General features: G+C 51.3%; 1 protein-coding gene across 1 annotated transcript; it reads left to right on the plus strand.

The window, feature by feature from the left end:
• On the plus strand, positions 1–22689 carry RAB7B (RAB7B, member RAS oncogene family). The gene is made up of 6 exons (XM_021686625.1): positions 1–186; positions 5348–5416; positions 5825–5951; positions 6651–6866; positions 14388–14513; positions 20583–22689. Exons 2-6 carry the CDS (start codon positions 5364–5366, stop codon positions 20661–20663), a joined length of 603 nt encoding a protein of 200 aa, XP_021542300.1. The 5' UTR covers positions 1–186; positions 5348–5363; the 3' UTR covers positions 20664–22689.
• Positions 22690–23622: the final 933 nt, after the last annotated feature.

Raw genomic sequence — 23622 nt, forward strand, 5'->3', positions numbered from 1 at the left:
CAACTTTCCCAAGTCTGTGCATGAGAGGGAGAGGAAGGAAACAGAAGTCGCTTGGCCTCAACAAGCTGTTCTGATCCAAAGCCTTTTTCCTCTGAACCGGCTGAGAACTTTGCTCTACGAGGAGAGCCCCGGACTCAGAGAGAACGCCGCCTGCCCTTGGAGGCCGGATGCTAAGCAGCCACAGCTGTAAGTGCCCTGGAAGTTTTTTTCGGTTCTTCTGTCTGCCCAGCAATCCCCAGAGGTAGTGGGGTTTGGGGGTGGTGCAGGGGGAGTAGAGGCAAGGCGTGTAAGGATGAGGCTTAGAATCTGGCAGCTGCAGGGCTTAGATCCAACCCCAAGACCCCCCACGCCAGAGAAACATCTAGGGCATGGTAGCGAGCCAGGCAGAAAGGACTTCCCCGCCCAGCCCAGGGAGCTGGGGCCCAGCTCAGGGCTCTGCATTGGTCTCAGCAGGAGGACACAGCTGCTGGCTCAGCTGAGGAGGTCAGCTAACGCCTTGGGTAGGCTTGCCACATGAACAGGGCACCTTCTTGGGTGGAACCTTCTGGCCAAAGGGTCTCATCGGGGAAGGAGGAACTCCTAGAGTAGGAAAGTGACCCTCTTGTTCTAAATCCTAAATGTCTCCTGGCACGGCTCTGCAATGCTCAGCAAGCAATGAACAGAGCTGGACAGATCTGGGTTCTAGTCTCAGCTTGCCACTAATTAGTTGTTCTTGGCTCAGGAACCCACTGGACTATGCTGGCATTTTGTAAACTGCCAAGTGCCCTATAGTTGCTAAGCATTATGCATTAATAAAAATAATTTCTTTGAGCTTGTCAATCGATGCCCCAACACACAAGATAGAGGTAATAACTAGTCTGTAGCCTCAGATCTACATAGTGCTGATGCAGAGTAGGCACATAGTACATGTGCTGGATGGATGGACACATGGACGGACCGATGGATGGATAGATGGGGATGAATGAATGACTATTGGAGATTCAATATTCCCAGCATGGGTCAGGCTCTATGGAGGGATAGAGAAGTGGGAGGCAGTGTCCTGTTCTCTGGGCACTGACATTCTACTTAGGGAGACAGGACTAATACTTCCAAAGAACTTAAAGAACACGAGCAAGCGCTGAACCTCCTGAAACCAGGGCTGTGGGTGCACTTCCTCCAGGGAGCAGGTCTAGACCTGCTGGGATTTAGGAGGGTAAGGCAGACTCGTGAGCCTTCCCCCAAGGCAATAAAGCTTTCACTCCATAGATAGCTTCTTTTCAAAGACAAACTTTATTCCCATGATTGTAAATCCCATTATTTTTAGGGTGGATATATTTACCATTTTCCAAGATGTGGGAGCAGGGAGGGGAGGCACTGAAAGTGGGGTAAGGTAGTAGGAGCAAGGTGGGGAGACTGCCTGCTTCAGAATTCCCATCTGCCCCTGCTCACTGGCCTCCTAGTCAGCAGAAATAACACCTCACCCAACACCAGCAAGGCAGAAAATTGTACCTGGGTCCTGGTTGGGGCCAGTGGGGTAGGGAGAGAAGGGAAGTGAGAAGGTAAGAGCAGAGCAGATCCAAGAGTCCTTGTAGGACTGGCCCCGAGCCCTAGGGCTGTCGTTGCGGGCGGGGGTGGGGGGCATCAACCCAGTCTTTCTTGTCCCCAGGGACTGAGCTACACCGTAGCTTTGGCAGGTGGGCAGGACCAGGGCTCCAGGCTTAGAAGGACTGCCAGGCAAGAAGGGGAGACGAGTTAGTCACATGCAGTGGACAGTGAGTCACCTGCACATTTTGCTCTGGGTGGACCGGGGCTGGCTGAAGGCAGGGCACTGCCTTCCAAGCCTGCTTTTCCCTGTTATTTAACAGTGGAAGGTGATGACTCAGCCTGGCCTCCAGGAGGATGCCCAGGTTTGAAGCATCCGAGGCAGCTGAGTGAGTGGGAGGAGGCTCAAAAGGGCAGCTGTTGCCAAAGTCCAGCCAAGAGCAGAGCCCAGAGGACATGGGAAGGGATTCAGCTACGTCTGAAATCTGCACATGTCTCCTTGGTGAGCCCAGCCAGTGTCTTCTGCCAACATGCCTTCCCTCACCAATGACATGGTCCTGATCACCCTCCTGTTGCTGCTAGTTATCCTGGGTGCAAGGACCAGGCTATTTTAAATAGCAAGCTCAGCAAATATCTGCAGTGGCAGAATACTTTAAGGGCACATCCAGGGAAGGGGCCTGGGGGCAGGGGGTGGTGGGGATGGGGAAAGGGAGCTCAGAGTCAAAGCCAAGGTGAATCACAAGGGTGTGAAGAAGAAAAGACTCAAGAAAAACTCAAGGAGAAGCCTTGAAACCTCAGAAGGCCTGGCATGTGGCAGAGGGATTGAGCATGCTTTATGTGGCCCCAGGAGAAATCCACAGCTAGTGGAAGGAAGGAGCTCTATGGGGGCAGGTCTAGCTCTGTCTTCCATGATATGGTCAAGATGGCTCAAGCATTGGGTGGGAGTTAAACTAGATCATCTTTGAGGTCCCTCTACAGTGCGCTGGAGCTGGCTCCACACTGGTAGCTTGAAACCAGCCATGGTGGGAGTATCTACACCGCAGAAGGTGGCAGGTGCTACAAATCTGGTCTCTGCCACCACCCCCATCCCATGCAATTGTTAACCATTTATCTGGGGGAGCCTGTGCTCTAAAAAATGACGCATGCCACCCTGCAGAATAAGCTACAGCCATGAGCCATGTCTGTTTCACCCACGTGGGAACACACTCACCAAGGTCAAGCAGTTCACCCAAGGTCACGAATGTATGGAGAATTCTGACTCCAAAACTCCTGATCAATCCCTGCTACTAGGGGACCTCCCTCTTCTGCCCCAGACACAAAAGTAATTTGTCTTGTCAAGAAGTCACACTCAGGGGCGCCTGGGGGGCTCAGACGGTTAAGCATCTGCCTTCGGCTCAGGTCATGATCCCGGGGTCCTGGGATGGAGCCCCACATCGGGCTCCTGGCTCAGCGGGGAGCCTGCTTCTCCCTCTCCCTCTGCCTGCTGCTCCCCCTGCTTGTGCTCTCTCTCTCTCTCTGTCAAATAAAAAATTTTTTTTAAATCTTTAAAAATAAATAAATAAATAAAGAAGTCACACTCAGATGACTTTGGGCTGCCATCCACCCATGTGCTCTTTTTAAAGAAATTTTAAGGTTTTATATTTGATATTGTTTAATTACAGTAACACTGAGCCTTGTGTAACAAATTTTAAAACAAGACATATATAAAATAAAACAATAGCTCCTAGCTTCTCATCTACCTTCCCTCAGCTCCTATTATTCATTTAGTGTGTCTCTCTCCATAGCTTTCTGTATATACAGGACAAGCACAAATATAATACTAAATATATGGTCAACACCTGTGAGGTTGTTGTTTTTATACAATTGAGATCATACTATACAAAATGTTCAGGGATGTTCTTTTTTACTTAAATTGTTATCATATTTTTCTACTTCATTACTTCACTCGTTTTAAAACCGCCTACTATTCCAAAGTCTGAATGGATCATAATTTATGTAGAGACTCTCTTATCAATGGGCACTGGGTCACAACAATGTTCTCCAGCAATCATCTTTGTATAAAGGTATGTTTGAGCATAGGTACGTTTCTGTAGGATAGATTTCTAAAATTAGAATCTGGGGTATTACATTTTGATATTGTCAATTTCCCTCCAAAAAAGGCCGTGTTTTTCGTAGTCTATCAACCATATACAATAGCCCTTCCCCTGTACATTTGCTGACACTAAATGTTACCATCAGTCTTTTTAATTTTTGCCACTCTCTGGCAGGTAAAAAAAAAACGGTATTTTTAAATTTTGTACGTCTCTAAAAATGAGTAAGGTTGAGTATCCTTTCAGAGCTTACTACTTATCATTCATAAGACTTCTGTTGGTTGCTTATTCATATTCCTTGCCCACTTTTATGTTGTATGTTATCTTTGATTACACGTTGGGAGCTTCCCAGGTAGTGCATATTGATCCTCTGTTACACACACACACTGTCTACCTCCCCCGCCCTCACCCCCAACTTCCCCTTCGTAAGCACACCAGCTTCGCTGCCCCACGTCAAGCCCACACCACCCAGCCCTGAGCCTCTCTGACAGGGGCACCAAGTGGCAGGTGTGTGATCCTTGTTCTAGTCTTATGGAAGACAATAGAATGAACAGGTAGGCCTAGATTCAAATCCCACCTCCTAGTCCAGGCCCTACCATTTATAGGCTGTGTTTTTAGAGAGAAACTACCTCCCATCTCTAAACACCTGTATTCTCAGCAGTAAAATAGAGACCAATAGTGTCGGTCCCGCAAGCTCCTTTTGTGTGTTAATAATAGTCATAAAAGGGTTGCCTGGGTGGCTCAGTCGTTAGGCGTCTGCCTTCGGCTCAGGTCATGATCCCAGGGTCCTGGGATCGAGCCCCGGGTCGGGCTCCCTGCTCAGTGGGGAGTCTGCTTCTCCCTCCCCCTTTGCCCCTCTCCACTGCTCATGCTCTCTCTCTCTCAAATAATTTATTTTTATTTTTTTAAATAATTTTTAAAATTTTAAATAATTTCAAAATAATTGTTAAAAGTCTTTAGACCCTATGCATAAGCATTTCCCCATATTAATATAATATTCTCAAAAACTCAACATTAATAGTTCATTGTGTGCCATGATTTATTTACCCACTTCCTTGTTGTTGGATGTTTATAAATAATACTGTGCAGAACATTCTTGAACAAGAATCTTTGCCCGCATTTCAGATTATTTCCTTAGGACCAGTTCCTAGAAATGGAGGGCAGGAACATTTTTAAGGCTGTCAATACTCGCTGCCAAGTAGCTTTCCAGAAACACATACCAGTTATACCCCCACCAGCTGCATTGGAGAAGAGCCTTTTGATTCTGTGATTGCAGCAACACCTCGGGCTGGGGGAGGGGCACTCTCCCATCCAAAGCCTCTCAGGCAGTCCTGACAATGGACCCCTTGTCCTGCCCCCATCTCCTCTTCCCACACTGCCCTCCATCCCTGGCTCCAGGCTTGACTGTCCTCAAGGCCTCTGTTCAGTCCCGTCCATTCTTCTTGGCGCTCCTGGCTGCCTCCAAGAGCAGGGTTGGTAAAGCTAAAGGGTGAGCGATGTGCCTGTCCTGTGGGACCACCACGCTTCCAGCCTTGGGGAGGCCCCAAGAGGAAGTTGGAGGGGAGCTGGCGTAAAGGTTGCTGATCATCCATCTCTTTTGGAGAACAACCCCACCTGAGTCTGGGCCCAGAGCAGTGATCTGCACATCAAGGGAGGGAAAGCAGAGGCCAGCCTGCAGGGGACTCTGGCTGCAGGGGACTCTGACCAGCATGCAGCTGACTTCTGTTTCCCTACAGGCTCTGAAGCCCCTCCATGAATCCCCGGAAGAAGGTGGACCTGAAGCTCATCATCATCGGAGCCCTGGGGTAAGCCAAGATCAGCTCGGGTGTGGCGGTTGGGAAGCAGCCCCTACCCAAGGGCGGTGAGACCTCCTGAATATTTCCTACCTACCATGGGTCCCTTTCTGATTCAGAGTGGCACCAGGGAGGACATCCCACCCCCAGGAAGAGAGCTCAGATGGCAAAAGAGCCTGGGAGTCGGGCTGCCTGGTTTCTGCTTTATTTGGATGGGTCCCGGCTTCTAGAGTCCATTCCCTAATCCCTTGCTGCTCACTGTGGTCCTTGGACTGCAAGTGTTAGAAATTCAGAATCTTGGAGAGATGGCAGCAAGAGGGGCATGGCAAGATCTGAGAATGGGGTGTGTGTGTGTGTGTGTGTGTGTGTGTGTGTGTGTGTGTGTACGTTGTTCACATGTGTCTGGGGATTTGTGCTCAGTGTAGGAAAGACTTCCCTCCTCCACCAATATGTGCACAAGACATTTTACGAGGACTACCAGACCACACTGGGGGCCAGCATCCTCTCCAAGATTATCATCCTGGACAACACAACTTTGAAGCTACAGGTGAGCAGCTCTGCCTTCCCCTCTTCAGCATGCATCCCTGAAAATCACCCCACATTCCCTAGCTAGCCACTCACACAGCAGTGTGCACCGGGAGCTACAAAGCTCTAGCGCAGAGATCAACAAACTTCAACTCATGGGCCGAATGTGGTCCACCACCTGTTTTTGTAAATGAAGTTTTATTGGAACACAGCCATGTCCACTGTTTACTTATGGTTATGGCTGCTTTCACACTACAATGGCAGAATTGAGTAGTTGCAACAGACGGTATGATCTGCAAAGCCTAAAATATTTACAATGTTGCCCTTTAAGAAAAAATTGCTGATCCTTGATCTGGGAGAAAAAAAAAAAAAGGACAAATCCAAGGGTTGGGAGACCCTACTCCTAGTCTCAGGTTCACTGGAAATCTTGGTAAGTGGCCTTGAGCAAGTCACTCCCAAGGTCCAAATCTATACAGTGAGAATAACTGTGCCTGTCTTGATGACCCAGGGGAAAAATGAGAGTTCAGATGATAGTGCAAAGATGCTGTAGTGTACATGGGCCACAGGGTTAAGATGCCCGTGGGTGAATGGACCACAAGCGCCTGTGCCAGGGCTGTCTGTTTCCTACCTGGGAAAGGCAACTTTGCCATCACATGACCCAGTTGGGCCCACCTCCAGGCACTCATCGCAGCCCGATGGGGTGGCTGTTCTTCCCCTCCAGATCTGGGACACGGGCGGACAGGAGCGGTTTCGCTCCATGGTGTCCACATTCTACAAAGGCTCCGATGGCTGCATCCTGGCTTTCGATGTCACCGACCTAGAGTCCTTTGAAGCGCTGGATACCTGGCGGGGTGATGTTCTGGCCAAAACTATTCCAATGGAGCCATCCTACCCCATGGTGGTGCTGGGAAACAAGATCGATCTCGCAGACCGGCAGGTACCGTCCATACTTTCATTCAGTCCCCAAACGTTGTGTGAACACCTACTACACGCCAGAGCCTGTGGTAGAGCCCACACATAGAGAGCTGAATCAGACACTGTCCTTGCCTTAAAAATCTTGCAGTCTAGTAGTGGATACAGACACTCTAAAAGATGATTATGATAAATGCAATGATAGAGATATACCTTGGATATTTGGGGACTACAGTGAAAGGGCATCTACTCAAGCCCAGAATATAGAAAGGGCTTACTAGGGGAGGTGGATTCAACATGAGCAAAGGCAAGAAATAGCATGATGTGAGTGAAAGCAATTTTGTCTAGAGACAGGGAATGGAAGAATTAAGGCATCAGAGGAAGGCAGGTGGAATTTGAATTAACTTATAGAACAGTATTTCTACCCAGGGCCAGGAGGGGGATTGCAGTTATACATTCTTGACTCCATTAATTTTCTGGGAATATATTTTATCAGCATGAGTGTATTCCAGATTATCTGGCTAACCACATGACAACCGGTCTGCCCCGTAGCTATAGTGATCCCACTCATATAGGTGTTTACTGCTATAGTGGAATTGATTAGAGCTCTTTCCTTATTGTGTACTAATGAAAAAACAATAGAGGTAGTCTTAATTTGCAAAAGATGCTCTTGTGCCAAATGAAGCTTAAATGACACCAAAAAGAGCCGTTTGAACAAGGTTGTCTTAGTGTTTCAAATAGAGAAAAGAAATGAGGAACTGAGCCATCATATTTGAGCTATGTTTTCACAACGGTTCAAATAGAGAAAAGGATAGAACTGAGGCATCATTTGGAATGATGGATGGATGAATGGACAGACAGACAGATGGACAGGTTGGATGGATGGATGGATGGATGGGTGGATGGGTGTGTGGATGATGGTGCTTCCAATGAAGCTACCACCATCATTAAGAAGAGCCTCCTGGGGCACCTGGGTGGCTCAGTTGGTTAAGCGACTGCCTTCGGCTCAGGTCATGATCCTGGAGTCCCGGGATCGAGTCCCGCATCGGGCTCCCTGCTCAGCAGGGAGTCTGCTTCTCCCTCTGACCCTCGCCCCTCTCATGCTCTCTCTCTCTCTCATTCTGTCTCTCAAATAAATAAATAAAATCTTTAAAAAAAAAAGAAGAAGAAGAGCCTCCTGTTCAGAAAGAGACGAGTTTAGATGTGCTGAGTTTAAGAAACTTGTAGAACAACTAATTGGAGATGACAGTAGAATATACAAGAATAGAATATACAAGAATAAAACTTCAAAGGAGATGTCTGTGCTGGAAATAGAAATCTAGGCATCATCAATTCTATGGTCACTTCAGGTTTCAAATTCAGTGTCAACTCTCTAATTGCAAACATCCAGTCTCAGATAATAATCAAAGTCCTAAGTTCATTAAAAGGCAAGGTGTCTCCCTTTCTTTTTTCCACTTGGGGCAGTTACAGGTGAGAAACTATGGTCTAGGTGGAGGGAATGGTCCTTTGCATATCATTGCCAACTTTATGTGTCCACACTTCCTCCCCTTCTCTGGATAATTCTGGTTTCAGACCCTGTTAGAAATGAAGCAAGAGGGAGAAGTCAGGAGAGCAGGAAAATCCTTATTTGATGGATACTGTCACAAGATAGTTTGTACTCTCTGGCCCCAGCAGGTATTTCAAGTTGTCTCTTCCATGGGTTACCTTTGGGTCCTTAAGAAGCCTCTACTGGAAGCATTTACTGTCCCTCCTATGACAAGCGTCTTGCATTTTCCTCCTCTCTCTCTTCGTCTCCTGATTTTTCCTCCTCCACCCAACTGAGGGCACCACTTCCTGCAGGCAGCCCTCCTGATGAGATTTACAACAGCCCCAGGCCGGCTAGCTCTCTGTGGAGCCCCCATCTCCTTCACAAGGCTTGCCCTCGAATTCTGGCTCCCTTGTAGGGGCAAGGGTGATTGGTTCTCACTCTCTCTCTGTTCTCTCTCTGCCCTGTTGCCTTTTGCCTTAGATCCCTCGAAGGCATGTCAGGCACCTGTCCGCTGTATCCACCAAACTACAGGGGTCGTATGTTTAGCTTTTCAAGTGACCTCCTTGAAGCCTTCTTTTTTTTTGGCTAGAGGTGAGGCTTTACCTATTCTCCCTCTTGCAGAAGGGGAAGGCATATACCCACAGCACAGCTATTTCCCAAGAAATCCTTTCTAATCCTCCTTTCAATCCTTTTATATCCATGCTGTGGGTTTTAGAGCCATCTAACAATTTCTTGGTCATGAACCTTTGGAAATGGGCAAGGTCTCGGGGCAGTCTGTCTCCCAACCCACTTTATATCTGACATCCATCAAATTGTAGCGCCTCTGCTGAAACTTCCATTTTAACATCCTGCTTCATGAACCTGTAGGTCATAGGGTGGGAAGCTGAAGGATTCCAAGCCTGAGAGTCTGATTTTTTCTCGGTGAAATCAGAGGCACCAGCTTCTACTGAGCAGGAGGAGGAAGGGAACCAAGTAGAAGTCTCAGGAATCATGGTGAAGCTTTGCTAGTTACTCTGGAGAGAAGTCAAGGACAAAGATAAGAACTGGTGGCTGACACTAGGGGCTCAGCTGAAGAAGGAGACCAGGAATTAAAGCTGGCGTCTACAGGTTGGGTGTTTCTCCAGCAGCCACATGTGGGTGGAGAGCCAGGAACGAGGGACCTGGGACTAAGGTGTTTCCAGACAAGAGTAGCTGAAGAGTAGAGGTGTGGGGGCATGGACAAGCCACCAAAGAAAGAGAGCCAAGGGGAGGTTTGAAGGAGCAGGCAGCTGCAGTGTCCAAGGCGGAAGGGCAGAGCAGAAGGAAGGAGGGCGGAAAGAGGTCGAAGGGAAGGAGACTGTGTCACAGAATGGGAGGCCAGATTCAATATTTGACGGAGGTCCTGAGTCAAGACCTGGGAAGAAGAGGCTGAGTGGAGAGAAGATGCATTCTGTTGGAGGGGCAGGAGTTGTGAGGTTACCCTGAGAGGTGGGGGCCACGGGATGAGGATGACAACAAGCAGGATGGAAAGAGCAGGTGATGACTCCGAGGGGTGGAGGGGGGTCCATCCAAGCCTCAGGGGAGGGGCTTTGCTCTGCAGAGAGAGGAAGGAGAGAGACTTGAAAGAAGCCCAGTGAGGCCCCAGGCAAGCCCATCCCCATCTCTGGGGTCTGTGGTGAGTGACACACGGAGATAGCCCCCACTGGTGAGGGTGACAGGGGGAACAGAGACTCCCGGAAAAGCCAGGGCTCAGCCAAGCCGGGGAAGTGAGAGAGGACCCTGGAGGAGGGAGAGTGAGGGGAGTTTGTCTTTCTGCAGGCAAGCCCCCCCACCCAAGGGCATGGCAAGGTGGGGGTGAGGGTGGGGGAGGTAGAGTAAGGACCAGAGGTGGGGAAGTGCTCAGCAATAATGAAATGAGGGCAGGGAAGTGGAGAGGAGGAACCGTGAGTGAGGAGGGGTGAGGCTGGAAAGCCGCTGCCTTCCAGGGTCCCTTGTTTTGTCCCAGCTTAGCAGGGGGTTTGGGGAACAGAGAAGGCCAGCTGAGAGACGTGCTCTGGGCTCTCACTGGCACAGGGGTGAGTGGGTAAGAGCCGAGGGCCACCTGAAGGAGCGCCTTCTCGGGACTCAAAGCCATGCTCGCTGTGTGCCCCTGGTCAGCTCCAGTGTCCTCACAGGCGACCTGGAGCCCAGACTCGGATTTCATGAGCCGGCCTGGGGACTGAAGGCAGTGCTGCCAGAAAGCAGCACGTGACGAGCCTAATACACCGAGGGGGTTGCTAGCCTCGCTCTCATTTCCTCCACGGGATGGGCTGAGAAAGCACGCAAGTTTTTCCCACTTCATAAAAAGGAAATAAATATTTAAAACTCTATTGCCAGATTTAGGATGAGGGGAAAGTTCTGGAAATGCGTGGGGGTGATACCCATCCATCCATACCCAACAGCGGGAACGTGCTTAATGCTACTGAACTGTGCGCTTAAATATAGTTAAAATGGTAAATCTTATGTTTATGTATATGTTGTATATGTTACCACAATAAAATACATATATATGTGTGTATTATATATGTATATATCATATATATGTATGTATGATACATACATATATTTATCACCAGAATGATTTTGAAGAAATTATTGACTTTTTAAAAAAAATACCTATTCCTCCTATAGAAGGTCATAGTGGAAAAATATCAGTTTGATAGAACAGCTCTGCTAGCACCCATCCTACAAGGAATTTATTCACTGGAATGTGAATTCTTTGCTCTATGCTCAGGTAGGCAATTTCTAACTCATCACTGATCCATAACATGGGAACTGTATTTTCTGAAAATATTCTGTTATTTTTGGTAGTGGTTTAAGATGTACCTGACTCACTGTTAACATTTATACAATTGATCATTTAAAATGCATAGGAGATGGAAAGGCATCATACATAAAATTATGCAAACTGAGCTAGATTTGTCAAACTTTTGGCCTCTGATGAACAAGCAAAATTGTAACAGAAGGAAAGCGTTAATAGTATATATTATCAGCCAAAAGCAAAATTAACCCAGGTAACACTTTTAAAAATTTCATATTTCCCAAGTCCCCCAAGTAGCACACCCTGAATTTATTGCCACAGTCAGAGCCTAAAGTATAAAGAACTGTCATTTTATAAATAACGAAAAGACAAGATGATTTAAACAATCATGAAACCGCAACAAGAACTGGAAGTGAATAGTGAAAGGGGCTGTCTGGGTGGCTTTCTTCCCAGGCCGGCTTGTGGAGGTTGAGTGGGGAAGGAGAAGGGGTGAATGAAAAGAAGGTTAATTTTTTTTTAAGGTTTTTTTTGTTTTGTTTTGAGAAAGAGAAAGAGCACGAGTGAGTTAGAGGCAGGGGGAGAAGCAGACTCCCCTCTGAGCAGGGAGCCCGATGCAGGACTCAATCCCAGGACCCTGGGATCATGACCTGAGCTGAAGGCAGAAGCTTAACCAACTGAGCCACCCAGGAGCCCCAAGAAGGTTAATTTACAGCATAATCTCAACTGACATTTTGGAGCGTGTATTTAACCATTCCATATAAACCCAGCAGAGAAAGATCAGGGGCAAGTGAGAGAAAACGCCTGTCACAAGCGGGCACCAGACAGACCCCCGTCACTGTCCAGTGGGAGAGAACAGAGCTGAGCTGCGCTGAGTGGGTCGCTGCTGCAGGCTTGTCCTCCCAGCTCTGTTGCTGGGTTCCGCGGGCACTGATTCTGCTTCTCACGCCACGAAATATAAAAGATCTCCCTACATCCTGGAGAAGGGGAGGCCTTCACGTCTTTTCACTTGACCTCAGTTTTTACTGCAACTCCAGTGCATGCTCATCACCTGGTGGGGGCGGGGGTTGGGCTGGGGGTGGATAGAGAGAAGGAAGGCAGGAAGGCACTGTAAGAAGTAAGTCCCGTCCTCCCACTGGAGGATTTTAAAAGGTAGGAAGCCCTTTGCATTCCTAAGGTGCCATCCAGGTACAACGGTGAGTTCCTAATGCTTATTTATTTGTGGTTACTGGTGAGGACAGTATAAAGCACCAGCCACCCTTGCTTGACCCTTCCTCCAAAGAGTTCAGAATGTTCCTGAACTGTGAGCCTTCTTGGTTGCTCACCAGACCTTGGGCATCCGTGCTCCATGGAAGGAAGCAGTCCTGGCCAGTTCTGGGGCCCTCCCCCTAAAGGCAGGAGGGTCTTAGAGATCAGAGGCCAAGACCAAGGCCTAGGGTTTCCCCCCAGGACCTGGGCATGGGGTGTGGATGTGTCAGCTAGCCCCCCAAAAGACAGGCTGCTTAGCTGAACTCAGGCTGCACCCTCCAGTCTCAGGTGGCGAGCTTCCCAATGCCGGGCCAATGCTGGTGTCACTGGGAGAGAGCTGTGAGCCCCTGGTGCTGCCACCACGCCTGAGACCAAGGAAGCAAGGACCAAAGAGACGGAACAGGGATGCTTCCTTTAATCCCAAAGAGACAGTCATCCCTAGAACCTGCAGGAGTGAGGGAGGCAATCTGATTTCCCCCTGGCTGCGCTGTCCTCTGGGAGAGAGGCAGAATGTCCTTTGTCCATGATAAAAACCCTGGCCCCCTTAAGTAAAATGAAATCATGGTTACAAAGTATCAAGCACAGCAGTGTTCAATATATGGCGATTTCCCCCTCCCAGAAATAATTGATTAGGCATTAAACTGAATGGCTCCAACTGTCTTTGGAAGTAACTCACAAGACTGCCAGGCGCTTTCCAAACCAACATGCTCAAACTCTGATCGGCCGTTTGCAGTCGGGTGGAGATGTACTCATTCTCCCCGCACTGAGTGGCCCATGGTGCCAGGTCGAGAGCTGAAAAGACCCTGAGCCTGAGCTCAAGGAGACAGTGGTCTAGTGGGGGAGGCAGCTGGGCAGAGTCCTCATGCAGTGCCCTGCGGAGGGCAGCCCCGATGCCACTGGGCTGCATTGCCGCTCTGCCTTCTCAGCTGTGTGCCCTGAGGCAAGTTGCTAGACCCCTCTGAGCCTCAATGTTCTTACCTATAAAGTGGAGCTATTAAGACCCATCTCAGGGGCCACCTGAGTGGCTCCGTCGGTTAAGCGACTGCCTTCGGCTCAGGTCATGATCCCGGAGTCCGGGGATCGAGTCCCGCATCGGGCTCCCTGCTCGGCAGGGAGTCTGCTTCTTCCTCTGACCCTAACCCCTCTTGTGCTCTCTCTCTCTCTCTCAAATAAAAAAAAAAAAAAAAGACCCATCTCACTGGGTCACTGGGGGGATTGAATGGATTAATATGACAAGATATCTAACTTCGTATCTGGCCCATAGAAGCACCTTACCAACTGTTCCTAGGACTCTACCCTGGGGAAGAAGGGTTAGCAAGGACCTGAGTCTCTGCTCAGCAACAGACCTCCTGGGCATAGGCCCTAGTCAACCTGCTCAGGGGATGGAAGTCCTCCACCCTGACTAGCGTGAGTCACGTTCATCTCCTTTTGAAGGGACTGAAGAAGGAGCCAATGGCAGGAAGAAGTGCCTAGTGTGAGCCTTAGGAGGGCAGCCTAGTCAGTGGGCTCTAATTCTCTTCCAAGCCTGTATTCAAATCCTGCTCAACCTCACACACCCTGAGCACAGTCCTCAGTTTCCCCATCTGGACAATGGAGCTAACAATAACCATCTCATAGATTTATGTTAAGAGAGAATGCATGTAGGGACGCCTGGGTGGCTCAGTTGGTTAAGCGTCTGCCTTCAGCTCGGGTCAGAATCCCAGGGTCCTGGAATCGAGCCCCATGTCGGGCTCCCTGCTCAACGGGGAGCCTGCTTCTCCCTCTCCCTCTGCAGCTTCCCCTGCTTGTGCACTCACTCACTCTCTCTCTCCCTGTCAAATAAATAAATAAAATCTTAAAAAAAAAATGCATGTAAAATTTCGGAAACATGGAAGATTCTCGATAAATGGGAGTGGAGGGGAGATGGTGGGGATGTGACGGTGGGCAATATGATGATGGTGGGGATGGCGGCGGTGATGATACAGGGACAGTGATCATGTCTTCCCCTCATTCAGGTGCCCCCGGAGGTAGCCCAAGGCTGGTGTAAAGAGAAGGATATTCCCTACTTTGAAGTCAGTGCCAAGAATGACATCAACGTGGTACAAGCCTTCGAGATGCTGGCCAGTCGGGCTCTGTCCAGGGTGAGTGGCTATGGTGGCAACACGGCCGGGGCTGCCCCCAAGAATGGGGAACTCAGGAGCTTCCAGAGAACACACCGGGCGCACGCAGGGCTGTGGGCAGGACAAGATTGCTCATCGTCTTCATTAGTTCCGGAATGGGCTCAGCAGTACTCTGATTCTGAGCCCCAGAAGCCCACAAGTATAAAGCTCCCTTAGAGGGTAGAGTCGGTGGCCCCTGAGTCTGGCTGATCATCATCTATGGAGTTTCTAAAACATACGGTTCTGCACCTCACCCCTGGACATTCTAATGCAGTAAGGGTTTGAGAAATGATGATCTAGTTCAATCCTGGCTGGTGGGAGAGAAGCCCCACAGGGCCACGCATCTGTCCAAGTGCAAGATCAAGCCTGCAGGAGTTGCTGACGTCCTCCAATCAGACAGCCGGATAGCTGTGGACCCTGTGTTGAGTGTACCATCTGTGCGGGGCAGAGTGCAAGGCTCGGGGCCCCTTGCTCTCTGGAGGCAGGCTGACAGGCCCACGTGTGGTCACAGTACAGACATATGCTGGGGAAGCGTTTGGTGGGGGACCTCAGAGGAGGGGCACGCAGCCCAACTGTGCGGGAGGAGAGGGGAGGACGGGAAGATCAGGGAAGGCTGCCTGGAAGCGGTAGCAGGGTTTTCATCCCCTTCCAATATGGAGTCTGGAAACTGAGAAGAGGGTTCATGAGTGATCAGCACAGGGAAGGGATCAGCTTGTCTCATCATTCTGCCACATTTTATCAGGGTGGGCTTCTCAGAAGAGGGGAGAAGCTCATGGCAGCAATGATTTTGAATTGAGGAAAGGAGCACGGGAGATTGGGGGTTTCCCCTCTGTGGAGGTGCCTGCCGTCATTGTGGGGGACCGGCTGCCTGGCCCCGTGCTGCCCATGGCCCTGGAGAGAATGTTCCTTGGCCCTGCCTGTGGGCATCCACCAGGGAGAGAGCCGGCAACCACCTCCAAGGGGCCGCCCGCCCGGGGAGAGGCCCCAAGCGTGCCATGCAGACGTCTCAGCACCTTCATTTCAGGGTTTGCCCCGCCAGGCCGTTTTTATGCTTCCCCCCCCCCAGCCCCCAGCCCTCGCTGCCTCAGGTTAAAGGGAAGCTGGGGGTGCCCGTCTCTAGCGCATGATCAAGAGGTGTGGTTTTATGACACCGTCTGCAACGTTGGCTCTGAAGCCCCAGATGAGCCTGCTCATGCCATTCCCCTGGAAAGCGGAGGAATGTTGTTTGACCTTGTATGGTGATCTGTGATAAATGGCCCTCCACAAACACGAGACAGTGATTTGCCAGATGATGAGTCACAGGGAAGCTCCCTCAGCCCACAGCCCGTTTGTGTGTGGTCAGCATCTGCCCTTTCTGAAGAGGGAGTGCCCTTTATTCTTAAAGTTACATCTTTCCTGCTGTGTCAACTTTCTGGAGCTTTTCTACTGGTTCTGTTTTGGTGGTGGTTGTGGTCGTAGTTGTTGTTTTAATATCCCACTTGGTAAAAGAATGGCTTAGCAAGCCCAGGTCTGTCCCTCATGTCGACGGCAGAAATTTACTGATGAGATGTCTGGAAGTCACAAGTATGGTGTCCACAGTCTGGCTGACCTACATTCGAATCCTGCCCTGGTGCTTTCAAGTAGACCCCTGGGCAAGTCGTATGACTCCTCTGAGCCTCCGTTTCCTCATCTGTAAAATGGAAATAATGCAATCCCAGAAACATTTATTGAGTTCTCAGGCTAGGGCTGGAGCTCCGGACCTCGGTGGCTCTGAGGTCAGGTAGAGGAGTAAGACATTCACAAACAGGCTGTCATAGACGTAAGTGCCCCAGAGGGAACAAAGTCAAGGCACGGAGATGACTCAGTGGTGGCTGGTGGAGAGGGTGGGTGAGGATGCTACCCAGAGAAGTGGTATGTGACTTGGGTGTTGAAAGACGATACGCAGTTTGCAACTGGACACGGGAGGGGGGAAGGGGGGGTAGGAGAAGGACAGAGAGAAGGGCATGGCCAGAGGCCCAGGCACCAATCTGCAGGGCCCACGTGAGGAACCAACTGTGGGTCCGTCTGTAGAAGGAAACGTGGCATGAAGGGAAGTGGGGTATGGGGCAAGCGAGGAAGCCCACGAGGTCAGCAGCACAGATCAGGAAGGCCTGGAGAGCCCCAACCAGGACTCGGATTTCACGCCGCAGGTGCATACTGTCCAGACGTCGCCGCTGCCCCCGAGGCATACGGGGGCTCACCCGGCACCTTGAAACCCCACCGGGCGTGTCCTTTACTCAGAAACTTGAAGGAGAAATATTTTCGCATTAAAACAAAGCAAACAAACTACCAGAGCGTAGAATGTAAAATTCACGTGGATGTTTAAGGCGAAACTGGATGTTGCACATCTCTAGTTTAAGGTCAAACACGTTTTCAAAGACATTTTCTACAAAAGCTTTGCCCCTCCTTCCCGGGGAGGTAGTCGGAGTGCTTGAGAGGCAGATGTGAGGGGTGGGCAGGGGAGGGAAGCCCCAGGCTGGGGCTCCAAAGCCCGGGACATCTGACGTTAAGTCCTGGCTCTTCCTCTTACTGTATGTCCTACAGCAAGTCGTGCAGCCTCCCTCAGCCACCACTTGCCTCTCTTTAAGTACAAATAAGAATAATGGGGCTGTTGCAAGGGCCATATAAAGCAATTCATTGTACAAGAAGGCATTAAACAAAAGGTAGCTGCTTTAAAACAGGAGCTCTGTATATGGGTTTCTGGCAGGGGTGTTTCCTGCTTCATGGAGGATGGGCCCCATGGGTGGATGAGAAGGTACTGCAGCAGTCCAGGCATGAGAGAACGGAGATGGCAGGACGGGGTGGACTCAATAGACTTTGGAGGGGAGCCTCAGGGGTTGATGATGGTCGAATATAGGAGAGGAGGAACCAAGAGCTATTTAGGTCGATAACCAGGTTCCCAGCTTGGCTATCGGAGGCATGATTGAATAGAATGCTAGGGACCAAGCTAGGAGAGCAGGAACATCACAAGAGGAGAGGGTGATGCGGTCCATTGGGGCGCATGACACTCGTAGTCCCTCGAAACATCTGAGTTCTGCAGTGAACTCTGGTTGGAAAGAGTGATTTGTGAGTCCAGCACCAGAATAGGTCCTCAGCTAACATGTTGAAAGAAAAGATAGTAGGTAGTTACTTTAGTATCCCAATCCGGCCACTTTCAAGGAGGAGGATACTTAGTTATTCCAAAATATGATTAAGAATGCCCTCATGATCGGGCGCCTGGGTGGCTCAGTTGGTTAAGCGACTGCCTTTGGCTCAGGTCGTGATCCTGGAGTCTCGGGATCGAGCCCCGCATCAGGCTCCCTGCTCAGCAGGGAGTCTGCTTCTCCCTCTGCCCTCTTCCCTCTCGTGCTCTCTGTCTCTCATTCTCTCTCTCTCAGATAGATAAATAAAATCTTTAAAAAAAAAAAAAAAAAAGAATGCCCTCATGATCCAAGAAGGGACACCACCTGCTTCAGGGGATCTGGGATGATGAGATTTTGCTCATCAAAATCCAGTTGGCACTCCATCCCTGCTGGGACCGGTCAGACTTGGTCCCTGTGGAGTGATTGGCAGCTTGGAGACCCAGTTCCTTCGAAGCTAGCGAGATAAACACGTAGTTGCCACATCCAGGAGGGAAGCAGGCTGGCTGGCTAGCAGGTAAGCATGTTGAAATGATAGGACCTTTTTGAGGTCCTCCAGCTGCAGGATCTAAAGACACCACAGAGGTGACCAGGCTTGAAAGGACAGACTGCAACAGTCAGTCACATCCCTTAGGCACATCAGGTGCGTGCGTGAGGACACTACTATGTGAATTTATAGCTAGATGCACCCATCACCTAGAGGACCGGGGCCTGGAGGAAAGAATTACACAGGAGACCTAACTGTGGCCTGCCGGTTACTCGAAAGTTTTGTGGGAAATCTGAGGAGCCAGATGATGCCATGACGGGCCGAAATGGTGTCACAAATGGGAAGCACTCTGGTAACACGGACCCGTGGAGGCGTGACTATTATTGGGTGTAAGAAAGCTGGTGTGAAGACCTCAGGCTTTGCCAGTGTAATGAACGAGGAAGTTTCTCACACCTTCCAGAGGCAGCGTTCCATTTGAATCTAGAATAAAATGCGAAGGAGCTCAGAAAGCCCCGCTGCTCCTCGGGGCACTCCCAGTCTCCTTCCCCGGGGGCTGGCGTTGTGGACGATGGCAGGGGTTTCTGGTCATGAGGGGCTCTGGGGTCCCAGCGGGGCCTTGGGTGGACGGGAAGGTGGGGCACACTCGCAGGTAATGAACCAACAGGCCCTGCCTCCTGGGTCCAAAGACCCAATTAGGAAAGTTCCGGATCCCAGTCAAGGTCTCTGGCTTTCATGATGAGGGAGGGACCCGGAAAATACCAGACAATAAGAAAATCCTTCCAAAACCTTCCCCTCAGGCAGAGATGGCTCACTCGGTGTAGAGGGGAGCTTAGCCGGGGACACTCTGCTCTTCCTCGGCCCTCGCTAGGAGGTTCAGAAATGTCAGGATTGTAACTACGTTCGTTCTGCGGTGTGAGGGGGCCCCGCACCCAGCAGAAGGGGCCAGCAGGAGGACTGGACACGCCCGGGCTGCAGAGCCTGGGGCCCGCATGCCAGGCTGGACGGTGCTGGCGAGAAGGAGCCGCTCGGCCCCATTTTCTCTTCTCAGACACATCGGGTGGGACTCTGCTCTCTCAGGGTGAGAGCTAGGGAAGCCCTGGGGTGTCCTGGGTCAAGTGCATAAGCAGTAGGGGTTCCTCCCCAGCAGAGGGGGAGATCAATCTGGGGTGTGGGGACATCTCCAGAGAGACAGACCTTTTGCAGAGCCTACACTGCCCTCACCCCCCAGCACTAAGCCTTCCTGTAAAATTACTATTATATAAATTCTAATAACTCTAAATAATCTGTCTAGGGATCCTCAAGGCCCATCACGCAGGCCGACTAAGGCCCGCAAGACCCTACGTGGGAGGGCTGAGAAACAAGGGCTCTCAAGAAACAAACTATTTGGAAAAGGGCTGGATCCCGGCCCAGCGCCATGAGCTCTGCACGTCAGCCAAAATGACCAGTCAGTCTGGGGGTGACAGTGAGTCATGGGTCTCAGGAGCCAACATCATCAGGGTGCAGCGGGTGAGCCCTGACACCACCTCCTGGGAGCCAGGGCCACGGCATTAGGGCCGTGACATTCACCAGTGGGGACGGGTGCTGCTCGGGGCCACACCAAGGGGGTGAGAGGCACTCACCCACCGAGTGAGTGCACACCCACCAGCTCGTGCACTCACACACGCAATGCCAGCTGTGGGGGGCATGGACGCCTGAGCCCGGTGGCCGGTGAGAGCCTGGCAGAGTAGAGAGACCTTTAAGAAGAGACCCTTTCGCCCATGAATCCATCTCCTGGAGGAAGGGCCCCCTTGCCCCATCCCACCCTCGCCTCTGAGCCGAGCGGGGTGGGTCCTGGGAGAGAAGTGGCCAGCTGGGTGCAGAGAGGCTTTCTCTGGACATCGCTGGGACCCAAGGGTTTGGGGAGGTGGGCAGAGAAGCAAAGAGGGCCCGGCGGAAATGCTGAGTCTATTTTGGGGAGAATAGAGGCCATGGGAAGGGCAGAGGGTTGACGGGGCTTCTCCAGGTGCCCGGGCAGTGGTGGGGGGGAGGCTGGGAGGTGGACGTGGGGAGAGAAGGTTGGGGTGTGGGGGTGTTTGTGGGGAGAGGTCTCCAGCAGAAAGGAGGAGTGGGCTGTCATCATCTCTGCCTGAGGTCAGATGTCACCTCAGTTGCTCCCTCTGGAGAACGGAGAGTTATGGGGCCTCGTTGGAGGTCAGGAGACTCATGCCGTCCACCTGCTCTGGGCTCCTGGGAAGAACCTGAGGAGGAGTTGAGGAAAGAAGAGGGTGGGGAACACCAGTGCTCACCCCCCGGGGGCCTCAGCTTCCTAACAACACAATAGGGAGGGAACAAAAAGCCCAACCACCACCAGCCAGTAAGAGACAGAAGGCAGGTGAGGCTCTTTGCCCCTCAGGATGTGAACTCTGGCTTCTCTTTTTCCTTCCCCAGTACCGAAGCATCTTAGAGAATTACCTCACAGACTCCATCAAGCTCTCATCAGAAGACCAGTCCAGGAGTAGATGTTGCTGATCATCGAGACTCCCGCCCTGGTGCTCAGCGAAGCCTGCCTGGGGCCTGGGCATCCCGGCCCCCACCAGCCCCCCACCTGCCCAAGCCCAGCCCCAGCAGCCTGGGCTCTGCAGCCAGAGCCCTCCACCCCCTCGAGTCTGTACTGGGTCCAGATCAGAGTGCAGCCCCTGCCTCGGGCTGAGTGTAGTGAGGACATGGCTGGGCCCTCAGGGGCCCCAATGGAACCCAGAATGTCACAGCCAAATCTTGGCCCCGGAGGAGGCACAGTTCCCTCACTGGCTCCAGCCTTCCTGCCACCCGCCCTCCCCGAACACACCCCTGCTCCAGAACGCACATCTCTGCAGACGGCCAGGCCACTGTCTCCGGAGTCCTGTTCTACTCTCCTGTGAACGGGCCTTCCTTGCCCCCGCCACCACACACCCGCAAACCACAGCACAGCTTTGCAACAGGGCCCGGCTCAGGCTCCCTTGGTCACCAGGGCCAGAAGGTGAGGGCCTGGACCTCACGTGGAGGCCTGCCTCAACCCTTGGCGGCCACGGTTCAGGCCTGGAACGTCGTTCAGTCCCCTCCAAGGTATGGGACTGAGAGAGCCCAGGAAAAGCCACCAAGGGCTGGCTCATTCCTCTCTGCTGAATGCTCAGACGACTCCTATAAATCTCTCTGAGCCTTGGCTTGCTCGTCGGTCAAATGAGGGTGGTATGTGCCCACCTCAGAATACATGATTTTGAGGACCAGAAGCTCTGCTTCAATCTCAGTTGCTGTCTTTGATACGCATTTATTTATTCCTTCAACAAGTGTTGTTGAGTGTCTACTATGTACAATGCACGGAGGTCTCGTGACAAATGAAATCAACAAGGACCCTGCTCTCCAGGACCCCACATTCTGATAAGGGAGAGAAGCCGTAGACACAGAATTGAAACAGATATTCTCAAATAGTAGATAAGCGTTTGAACAAAGCAAACAAGGAAATGGGATAGAAAGGGACAGGAACTGGGGTTGGTGCTGTTTCAGACAAAATGGTCCAGGAGGGCTTCCCTGAGGAGGTGTCAGTTGGCCCAAGGACTAGAGAATGAACAGACTACACTAGAGATCTAGACAAAGAGCATTCCAGGGAGAGGAGGCAGCAAGAGCCAATGCCCTGAGGTGAGGACAAGCTTGCTGTGTTCCTGGAACAGTGAAAGGACATTTACACGAATACTCAAAGCTGCTGCAAAGGGGACCCCGCCCCCCCAGCTGCTCCCTGAGCCTCTGCTGACTGGCCACCAGAGGGCAGCAGTGCTCCTTCCCTTGCAGGCTGAGTGGCCAGCTGCGGAGGCGTCACACTTGAAGGGGGGGTGCTTTTCTCTCTGTTCTGATCCTCAAAACTGGTCCTCAGGCTGTGGGCATGTTTAACCCTGTGAGATCTGTGGGGTAGGAGAATCCCAATTTCTTACGCCTAGCAAGAAATGGGCAAAAACTGAAACATGAATGATTCAGGCAAGAAATCCACATCAGTGACAAATACTAGAATGAGGGGCCAGGAAAATTCATAGACTCCCTGTCCCTGCAGACTCTTTGGGCAACAGACAGCATAGACAGGGCCCAGCCTGAAGGGGGTGGACAAGATGACCGCTCAGAGGTTCCCAGGCCACATCAATGCCCGCCATGGAAGTCTCCTGTCTCCACAGAAGTATTCTGCCCTGAGTTCCCAGCAGAGCTGGGATGTTAGCATAGGACTCCTGATGTCATCTGACTCTGAAGATACCCCCGGAGGTGGGGAATCCTGGGGGGGAGGGGTCAGCAGGAGAGTCTGGGGAGCCTCGTCTCCCCACCCAGGTGTGGAGTAAGGACTGGCTCTGGGAGCAAAGCACCATCTCTGTGTCCTTCACGGGGGTGGCATTCTGCATGCCACACAGGCTCTGCTCGGAGTCCGTCCGACTGCAGATTGCAGGTATGGTGTGCAGGTGTGCATACACAACAGCTCATGGCCCTCAGTGGACACATGACCTGTTTCTAAACGTGCACCACAAACAATAAAGGTGTCCTTCTTTACCGTTCTCCTTTTGGTGTTTTGTTATTAAGTTTAAAAAACAAACAAGGGGCGCCTGGGTGGCTCAGTCGGTTAAGTGTCTGCCTTCGGCTCAGGTCATGACCCCAGGGTCCTGGGATCGAGCCCCGCATCGGGCTCCCTGCTCCGCCGGGAGTCTGCCTCTCCCTCTCCCTCCGCCTGCCACTCCCCCTGCTTGTGCTCTTTCTCTCTCTCAAATAAAGTTTAAAAAAAATAAAATAAAAGTGAAATAAAATAAAAAGCAAACAAACATGTTTCCATAGTTCAAAATTCAAAAGATATTAAAGAGAAGACAACAAAATTTAGGACTGGCTTACATAACAGGCGGGGCTCACTGTGAAATGAAAATGCCCCGCCCCTTGTTCAAAAATGATTAACAATTTCAAGACAGTGACAGCGGATCTTTAAACCAAGCACACCGTCCTCGGACAGCAGGTTACACACACTCGGAGCTGTCCCTGAGGAAGCAGCTCTGTTTTCAGTGCCCTCCGGAGTGATAGAGCCCCTGGCCAGGCCCACCCGGCCTGCAGACACATTACAGCTTGAGGATGAGGGCTCTGTCTTTGCCAGAGCCACGTGGATAGTCGACCCCAGGCCTAAATACTGGGCATTTTGAGTTTTCTCCAGAGTCCGGAGCAGGACAGAACTTTCCATGTGACTCGGTACAGACCCACTAGGGGCAGGTGCTGGCAGAGGGAGGCAGCATGTGGGGGGCTGCCCCTCTGGGCTAAGTGAAACCACTGGAGCCCAGAGTGGGGGGTGGGCAGCACTTCCGGAGGGCCCATCCATCACCATCCCTTCAGAGAAGAAGACCCCAGTTAATAAGACGGCTCCGACCCAGGCCTCCCCTGTCCCACCACAGCCCTGCTCCGAGGGGCAGCTCCAGGCTGCTAATGACTAACAGGGAGGATC

This window comes from Neomonachus schauinslandi, chromosome 6, assembly GCF_002201575.2.
Source record: "Neomonachus schauinslandi chromosome 6, ASM220157v2, whole genome shotgun sequence".
Classification (NCBI taxonomy): Eukaryota; Metazoa; Chordata; class Mammalia; order Carnivora; family Phocidae; genus Neomonachus; species Neomonachus schauinslandi.